The 9,808-nt window shown below is 32.0% G+C and overlaps 1 protein-coding gene across 1 annotated transcript; it reads right to left on the bottom strand.

The window, feature by feature from the left end:
* Window positions 1-4,887: 4,887 nt before the first annotated feature.
* LOC114194961 (GATA transcription factor 9-like) lies at window positions 4,888-6,818 on the bottom strand. The gene is made up of 2 exons (XM_028085362.2): window positions 6,441-6,818; window positions 4,888-5,864 (listed from the first exon to the last, which is right to left on the bottom strand). The coding sequence occupies exons 1-2, from the start codon at window positions 6,732-6,734 to the stop codon at window positions 5,112-5,114; spliced, it is 1,047 nt and encodes a 348-aa protein (XP_027941163.1). The 5' UTR covers window positions 6,735-6,818; the 3' UTR covers window positions 4,888-5,111.
* Between the last annotated feature and the right edge of the window lie 2,990 nt (window positions 6,819-9,808).

The raw sequence follows: 9,808 nt of genomic DNA on the forward strand, positions 1-9,808 counted from the left end.
CAATACATGACATTAGATGTACATCATTTTATAAATTAGGCAATGCTTACATGACAATGACTAAAAACGTATTTCCTAAAATACGAATAAGTCACAAATTTTATTATTAGTTGTATATTGAGTTTTATTTTGGGTTAAATATGTTTTTGGTCCCTCAAGTTTCAGCGAAATTTGGAATTAGTCCCTTATCAAAACTTTTGACCAATTTAGTCCTTCATCTTTCAAAATGCATGAATTTAGTCCTTTTAGCCAAATTTTGTTAAGTTTATCTGATGTTTCAAGCGCATTTCATGATAGTATTTAAATTATTTACACTGTTTGACACATTTTTGCTTCAATGTTAACTTAAATACTATCATGAAATGTACTTGAAACGTTAGATAAACTTAACAAAATTTGGTTAAAAGGACTAAATTGGTATAAAGTTTTGATGAGGGACTAATTCCAAAATTCACTGAAACTTGAGGGACTAAAAACATATTTAACCCTTTTATTTTCCTTTAATTGAGAGTGTAAAGCAAAAGCATTGCCTAATTGTTTTAAGCAATGTGTTAGAAAATATTATAGATAGTTATATGCAATAATTATTAAAACATGGATAATTTAGATCACATTTTTAAAATTATGGGTAGTTTTTACCACATATTTAAAAGTGTGGGTATTTTAGACTACATATTTAAACTTATGGGTAATTTAACTTTAAATATTTTAGATTACCATCACGTGATCCAATAATAATTAAAATTTTGTACGGTGCATCAATTGTCTCATGACGGAGGTCAGGTGGAATAAGTCACAATCAAATTGTGTCATTTGGGTTATTACATTCTTGAGTAGAAAGAGTTGCACTTTGACTATTAATTATAGCTTTTGGCTAGTGGGAAGCGCTTGATCTAACAATTGTTCTCAAAGTCAAGGTCACGAGTTTGATTCTTAGGAGGGAAATTGTTCAAGGGGAGATTGTTGCAGATTGCACAATTATCTTCTGATGTAGGCCAGGTGGGCCAAGTCACAACCAAAAAGTTTGATTCCTAATGGGATAATTAATGGAGGGGAGATATTGAAGGGTGCTCCAATTGTCTCGTGGTGATTAAATAATTATGGTCTAAACAAAAATGCATCGGTTAAATAATCATTGCCTAAAGGATACACAATGTTTAGAATCACTACAAGAAATATGCTTATTTGAGTGGGCCAAAAACTAACACAAAGTGTAAAAAGTAGAGGCTAAAAGATGATTAGAGTTGGTTTTTCGTCCTCTAAGATAGCAACATTAAAAGCATGGAAGCAATGCCGACACCGCTATTTGAGTGGGCTAAGCCCACATTAAGCTGACGCAATTAGAGTGGGTCAAATCGACGCTAAAGCTGATGCTAAGACAATAAAAGTAATATTAATTTAATTTAGTAGTCGCTTAACACACTAGCCAAATAATAACATCACATGAAATCTATACAATAAAAGGTGTGGACAACTTGAGTGGAACCTATTAAACCAATAATGCATCCAAATAAAAGGAATGGTAAATACTATTTTTTTTTCAAACAAACATATAACCAAATAAGAAAAGACAACATGCAGTAAATTTTTGTGCACTTAATAGAGTGTGTAATATCATGGGTACTACATTATAATTATTGTGGAGAAAAATGTATATAAAAATTTAGAGCTTATATATACATGCTTCTAATAAGTGTAAAAATCCAAAAAGAATAAACTTACAACAATTACAAGGTCATGCCTCTTGTCTGATCTACCAATACTTCTAGAAAGTGCTTGAATGGCATCATAACTATGAATAAGTGGAAAATTCATGAGACCTATATAGCTAACAAAAGAAAAGAATTGAAAGTCACCAACTATTGAACAAATTTAACTTTTCTCAAGAAGTTTAGAAAGGGAAAGATTTTGAATATCAATTCTGAACAAGATAATTCAGCTTATCATTCAACACGTGCATAACATATATAAGAGGTAAATTTTGGAGCACACAACCAATTGTGAGCATTGATTCAACATTACAAACGCATAATAAACTATGGCATATGTAATTGCCTCTTTAAGAAGTAGTTATACTACGGAGAAAACTCCTATTGATTTGCATTTCTTTCAATTTCAAAACCTTCACAATTGTCGAGCTAGCTAGTTAAAAATTTGTTCCAACACCAACCCCTTCCTCTTTTTCTTACTTCATTTTGATTCACTGAACACTAGGAATGGAAATCTAAAAATGAAAGCACTACCCAAAGTCCTAACCAAGAACTTGGAAAATAATATGCCATCAAAAGATGAACTCTATAAATGCACTCCTATACTATTTATGCATATGCAATAAAATGTTATTCATTATTTCAGCATTCCTTTTCTATTTACTATAGATGGACGGACCTTGAAATCACTATTCAAATTGGTCTTTCATTTAAACATGCAACTCTAACAAGGCATGCATACACACACTTACTAATGACATGAAGAAGAATGGAAAGCCATTATATTAGACTTGAAAACACATCCTTCTACATTTCTTCTAGCTAAAAGGAAAAGAAAAATTAAGGCGTGAAGAAGAGTGAAAGTAATTTTCTAATTACAATGAACAAAAGGAAGATTTTTTGTTGAACAATAGAACTGAGAAGATGAATTACCTTGGAGGAAAAGGTTTTTCTAGAACCTGTAGAGAAGATCTTTTATTCCAATAAGCAAATCCTTGATTGAATATATAAGTCTCCATCCCAATGTAAAAAGAGAATTGTTGAAATGAGGAAGGTTTATGTAAATAGAATGAGAAGTGAACAAGATTTTCAGCCTAACCATCACCAAAGAAACCAAATTGTCAAGCATAACTTCATCAAACTTTAAAAAGTTTATTCATATTCAATGTAAAATGAATATTTAGTATTCACTGCAGTTTCATTTCGTAGAATCAATTTGAAACTAATAGAAATTGCCAAACATAAAGTTAAGCATCATGACATTACATGCAAGTATTATAGCATCTAGAATCTAATCTTGTTAGACGAAAATAGCAATAACAAAGTTAATTTAATCCCAATCCCAATCTAAAACCAACTTAAATAAAGGCTAAAAACCCTTGTCATATGTAAGTTTCTTTAATCTTCGACACAATCATATATTACCTACCAATAATTTTTCCATAAAGATAACCAAGTTCATTGGGACCATCTATATAATGAAATATAAGCATCTAAAAGCAATTAGAACAAAATAAAAGCTCAACCACATACAAATTACATAAACATCACACAACAAAACCACAATTTCTTAATGCAATCCATAAGATCGACCACTTGTACAAACATTAAACCCTTAATGTTATCATTAAGTATACATTTACAATAACCTAAGACTTTACTTTTTAAGGAGAAAACCCCTAGCAACTTAATCAATAATCCAATTTTCACTTGAATTTGTTCTAAAATACGTAACGCACTAACATTTATCAAAAGGAAACACAAACACAAAAACTAAAAAATTGATAGGAATAAGATCAAATGTGAAACCTCATTTCAAGAAAATTTCAATTAACCATAATTCAGATCCTTAAAAACAAAAATAAAAACATACCTCAAGTGAATCATCCCCACAACAACTCCACTGGCGTGAATTCTATGAACCCCACCAACTCATAACTCTTCCAATAATTGTTATGTTGTTGTAAGAACCTCGATCTCTTCAATATTGAAGCATACCCCATAATGTAACACCAAACCCTAGCAAAGAGGAGGAGGGATTGAAGGGAAACAAAGAAGAGGAAGGAGGAGGCAGCAATGGGGGTTATTTCGCTAATGATATAAGAGCTTCGATGAAGATGTTGGAGGCCTAATATGGTTGTTTTAAACTTATATCTCTCTAGCTTAGTGATTGTTTTATGGTTGTGGTTTATGTATTATGATCAGAGATGTCACAAAAGTATAGGATACCTTTTAGTTGCGAGAGAATGAAGAGTTATTTTATCTTGTAGAATGTATTTATTGTCTATATTCCTCTAAATGATACATTTTAATTTTAATGTAATTTTTTTTTTTAAAAATGTTAAATTCAAGATGATTGTAAATATAGGTATAAAAAATTCGTCGCTTAATAGGCGATTGATAGTAATGAACAATAGGTGTTATAGTGGACGCTAATATGTTTTTATTATGTAATTCATAGTCTTTTACTTTAACGTGCTAACGTTAAATGTACATTACTAGAAATTCTCATATTACATGAGATTTTAAAAAATTTGCAAGAAAAGACTTTTTGTCTGTCAACTTTTTCTAAGAATTTTACTTGGCATGTATTTCCTTCGTGGGTAATCATTTCTACAAAATTATAAAATTTGTAAGTATTTCCTACAAAATTTGTTGCAAAAAGTGTTTTATATAAAATATTTTGCAAGAAAATTGGTAGCAATTTCTTAAAATTTTTTTTTACAACAAAATTTATAAGTATTTTCTACGAAAAAAATTTCAAAACAAAATTAGCAGAAAATATGAGTTTTTAGAGTAGTGGTAACACGTTATTTATCATATCAACTATAATTTATAACATCTTAAGCTGGAAAACAATTTTTATTAAAACGAAACCTGTATTTACGTTTGCATTTACTTAAATCTCTGTTAAATTGTTATGTATCATTCGAAAACTTATTGTGTTCGTAAATTTATTTAAAACGATTAGTTCCAGACGCAAAACACTCTTTTTATATACAAGAACTTCAAAAAAGTTATAAAAATAAAATTAATTTGTTAAAGTCAGTTAATGTACAGATTAAAAATAAAATTTGGATAAACTATATTTTATTTTATTGTTAAAAAGTTTTATGGAAAAGTTGGTAGAAACAAATATGAATGAGAAAATAAAAATTGGGTAGAGAAAATTAACCTTTTGGATGGAGTGTAGGAAAATATGGCCGAAAGAGAAACAGGTTGAAGAAATATTAGAGTGATGATGAGTGCAGTCTACATAAACTCAAAAATTATGAGTGAGGGAAAGACATTCCCGAACGAATTAGGATGAAAAAGAAAGAAACAATAGCAAATAAAAATTAGAATGTCCTAATGAACATATAATAACTCTGCTACAAAATAAATTACCGGATGCTCCACGTACTAGATAAGCTGCCTGTAGTCGGGTCCCATGTGTTGGTGGACCAAGTAATCTTCACTGTTGGATACGTCTAACAGCATGTTCTGATGGTGATGGTGTTGTAGGAACTGTTGTTGCTGGTGCTGCTGGGCCCGCACCATCTCCTTCTGCCTTCGCAGCTCCAGCACCTTGCGGTGCGAGTTCGAGTGTTTTGTCAGAACAAACGTTGGGCTTGCCGCGGGTCTGTACTCGGGCACCAGCCGCCCCGACTTGTACCTCACTCCACAAGCGTTACACAGCGTCTTTGGACCCATGGGCCCGGTTCGCCACTGCGGAGTCTTGTCCGTGGCGCAATGAAGACACCTGCGTCCGTCGCCGCCACTGCCATCGCCGCTGTCCTTCTTTCTCGGCGTTGCCTTTGCGGGCTTTTTTGTGCCGGAATGAGTGGAAACAGGAGAAACCACCTCAGTGTCTGAAGACGACGTCGTTGGGGACAGGACGAGGAGGCGCGACGCCCAGTTGCATGGGGGCCCGCGGGACCTTTTGCTACGGGCCTTGGCTGGGACCGACACTTCCGAATTGAATATCGGGTTGTTTCTGGTGGGCTCGGAGTGAAACCCGTTTCTTGTGGGCTCGGAGTGGAACCCGCGGGCCTTTGATACGTGGTCGTTTCTCGCATTCATGCCTGATATCAGCTGCATCTTCTGCAGGTCCTCGCTGGAAAACGACTCCTCCACGAAATTCGAAAGCCATTCCAGCTCTGCTATATCATCGTACTGCTTTCAAAATTAGATGAAATAACAAAAATCATACATATTGCGTAAAAATTTGTTATTACATACGCTATACATTAAATTCTTGCAAGTTTTAGCATGTGCAGCTGTTAATTGTAGCGTTCATTACGTTGGTCATAGATAAATAATATTTTTTAATGTTTACAACAACGAAAATAAATTTTTAATGTTTAGAAAAAAAAATGTAATAATTAGAGGAACGATTGTAAGAAAAGTAGTTTATTAGACCGTGAAATGAGGGTAATTCTGTTAAGCTGATCCTGAAATTATTGGCCTAAGAAGGATAAACTGATAGTGATGTATGTATTTACACAAGTTAGCGATTTTATGGGAGATAAAGATGGTAAAATAGGAATGCAGGCTTTGTGCGTTACCCTTGGGTCATGTAATGAGGTTGCGAAATGTGTTGGCTGGTCATCGATTTTGAGATGGAGTAATAACTAATGCAATAAGTAATAATAATAATAATAATAATAATAATAAAAATAATAATATAGTAATTATTATTATTATTATTATAATGTTACAAGTTTATATAACCAATATAATGTGGTATACCGGTACGCATAGGTCACCGGAAAAATGACCATCGGAGAGATTCCGGCTACCAATGTCCGGAATGGTATTGGGGTCGTAGCCGGAGAAGGAGGAGGAGTTGCAGCTATCAACGGCGGTGACGTTGGAAGAGTCGGTGGAGTTGACAGGGAGAGAATCGAAAATGGTGTCGGCGTTTACAACATCGTCGTTGGAGAAATCCAAAAGGTCCTCGACAATGAAGTGGTCAGGGTTATTGTTTTTGGTGGTGTCTAGGGTGAATTGTGGGAAAATGGGGGATGAGTTGGGTGATTCCATTGTCACGAATGTAAGAAAAGGATTATTTTTGTTTGTGTTGTGTCTTTTTTTGAAGATTAATTTTTAAGGTTTAGGTTAAGAGGGAGAAGGGAATGACGACGTGACGAGAGAAGTGAAGAAAATTAGTGAGTGAGAAAGTATAGGAGTTTGAGGAAAAAAGTGAGAGAAGTTATGGTTTTGAGTGGAGTCTCGCAGAGAGAGAAAAGGAGAGAAGAGGGTTTATTTGCGCTAGAAGGGGACAAGCCACACTTAAATTAGAGGACTTTCTTTTCCTCGTTTTTCATCTTCTTTTTTCAAAACGCCACTCCTACCTCCAAATTTCAACTCAAATAAAAGCATAAACTATTAAGTAAATAGCCTTCAATTAAGTTAAAGGAAACCAAAGGAATTTAAGTACCAAGTTTACCAAGTTTTCTCCATCTTATCATAAAAACTATATTACCATTGTGTCTAAAACTTCGTGCACAACCATCCATAAAAGAAATTTAAAAAATTATGTGAAATATTATAATTAGTTTTTGTATAAATTAATTAATTTAACTTATCTTTTTGTCATTCTTTGTCTTTAATTCAAATATATTTATATATAGTAAGAGCGAAACTCATTCAAGTGAATGTAAAATAATTTTTAGTTCTCTTATTATTTTTATAGTAAATAATAAATGCATTTTATTTATTCAATTGTCTTTTATAAAGATTCTTATTTTAAACGTGATAGGATCGACCATAGAAACTAGATAATAAAATGATGAGCGAAGCAATGTAATTATTTTCTTAATTGCTCAACAGAACCTTAATCAGTACATTTGGTTTAATTGCGTTTGAAATCTAAAAATTCTGGTTTCGAGGTAAGAATTATATATGACTTACAATAATTTCAAATTGAATATGTATTATAGATTCATGTTTGAACGAAATAAAGGAGTGAGTATAAAATCGGTAAACATATTTTTATTAATTCAGCATATGTAAAGGTGATTAATGTTTACAATTCCAGAGGAAGCGATCAAACAGGTTTAGAGGGAGATTCCTGTGCTTTATTTATTTATTTATTTTTAATCCTTGGTTTATCGATATCGTTTCAATAATTATCATGAATGTTTTTTTTCTTATTCTTTTTTCGTTGGGTCTTCCTCAGTAACACAAACGCTTTATTTGTAGGAAGTTAGTTAATTGCAAGAGTATTGTTACTGACGAAGATTTAAAACCAGTGGTTAGTTTAATCATTAATAATAATTACTTAAATCAATGATATTTGCAAGGGAAGTTAAGTAAAGAGTGAGATTGTGAGAAACGTGTCGCTCGCCATATTCAAAGTACCTTTGGATTCGGTTATCACTTCTCACCTTGCGTTGACAACTAAGAATTTTTTTTTTTTCCAAAATAAAATTTTTAAAATTAAAAAAATATAATACAGTTTTTAAAAATATTCTTCCGGTCGACCCTTTTGCATTTTGTTTTACCAAGTAGAACTTTTTACTATTTGATCGTATCGAATTTGTTTGAGTTGTTTTCCAGATGGATTGACATATGACGAAGGTTTGAATCACCACAAAAATAGAGAAGTTTACCTGCAAAAGTTTTGACGGTTAAGTTAGTAAGAAAGTATGAGATATTCATGAGTAAAAAAGATTATTAGATGAATTTTACTTCATGTAATAACATGTATTTGTAGGCTTGTTAGGCCTATTAATATAAAATATAATAACATATGTGATAAATGAATTTTGTTAAACATAGATTAGTTATGTTTATATCACATAATCCATGTACGATAGAGTGACGATGGGATCGTGATCCATATTTTTTAAACATCAAAGCAAATGGAATCGCCATCAATATTTACTTAAGGAAAATATTGGAAAAAAAACCCTTAAAAAAGTGGTATGCAAATTGTAGATTCATAAGTCAATTATGCATAGGAAAGATATCATGACCTACTATGTCCATTCCAAAACGGTGGTCTCTGATTAAATGAGAAAAAATTGTTAATTTAGGAAAATTTATTTAACCTTTGAAACAAATCTAATGATACCTTAGTCGCCTCCTTAATATAACTTTCTTACATGTAAAATATAATAATTATTATTATAAAAGAGAAATATTATAATATATATTTAGCTCAACACAAATGATGCTGCTTTTATGTATCTTTAGGTGTAATGGATAACCACAATTTCGTAGTTTTTGGTAGAAAATATTTGAGGGTAGAAATTTTTTAATAACGTTGTTAATTTTAATATAATATTTTATAACACTAAAGTTATGAATACATTTTAAAATAACCAAATTAGAAGTGTATCTAAAGTGATTTTAAATTATTAGTAATAAAAATAGGCATATTTGCAAAAGTGAAAATAAAAATGACTTCGAATAATTTTAAGGTGATCAAATTATAAGGGCATATGAAGTAGTCTAAAATACCAAAGTGAAAACAATATAGAAATGCATTTAAAGTGGTTTGAAATATTAAGAATAAAAATAAAACTATTACACCAGTGCAATAAGGGTTTTTGGCCCCGGTTTTGTTTGGTCTTCTGTCCTGGTTTTAGAATTGAGGCATATTAGAGTGAGGCTAAAATGGGATGACTTTTGGCCTCGAGTGTGAACCGAAGCCATAGAGCCACCTTTCTATCTCGGTTCTCTGTTCAACCAAAGTCATAGAGCCATTTTTCTGCCTCAGTTCTCTATTCAACGGAAGCCATAGAGACACGTTTCCTACTTCGGTTCTAGAGTGAACCGAAGCCATATAGTCACCGATTTTTTAATTAATTTTAAAATTTGAATACCTTTTGGCTTCGATTGTGATCTGAACCAAGGCCATAAACCATTTTTTCGCCTCGGTTATGGTAAGAACTAAGGCTTAATATGTTGTTTGCTTTTTTAAATGCATTTTCTATTTTATAGCTATTTTCACATTTAAACCTACATATTTTTTTTTTCAGAAACCAGCAAAAATCAGAACAAAATATTTTATGAAACATAACATCATCCATGATCAATACATTTAAAAGACAATTGGAAAATCATCCACAATCCAAATACATAACCTAATCAATATTATTGTACATCTG

Source organism: Vigna unguiculata, chromosome 8 (assembly GCF_037176805.1).
Source record: "Vigna unguiculata cultivar grain cowpea cultivar isolate G323 ecotype 2 chromosome 8, ASM3717680v1, whole genome shotgun sequence".
NCBI classification, from domain to species: Eukaryota; Viridiplantae; Streptophyta; class Magnoliopsida; order Fabales; family Fabaceae; genus Vigna; species Vigna unguiculata.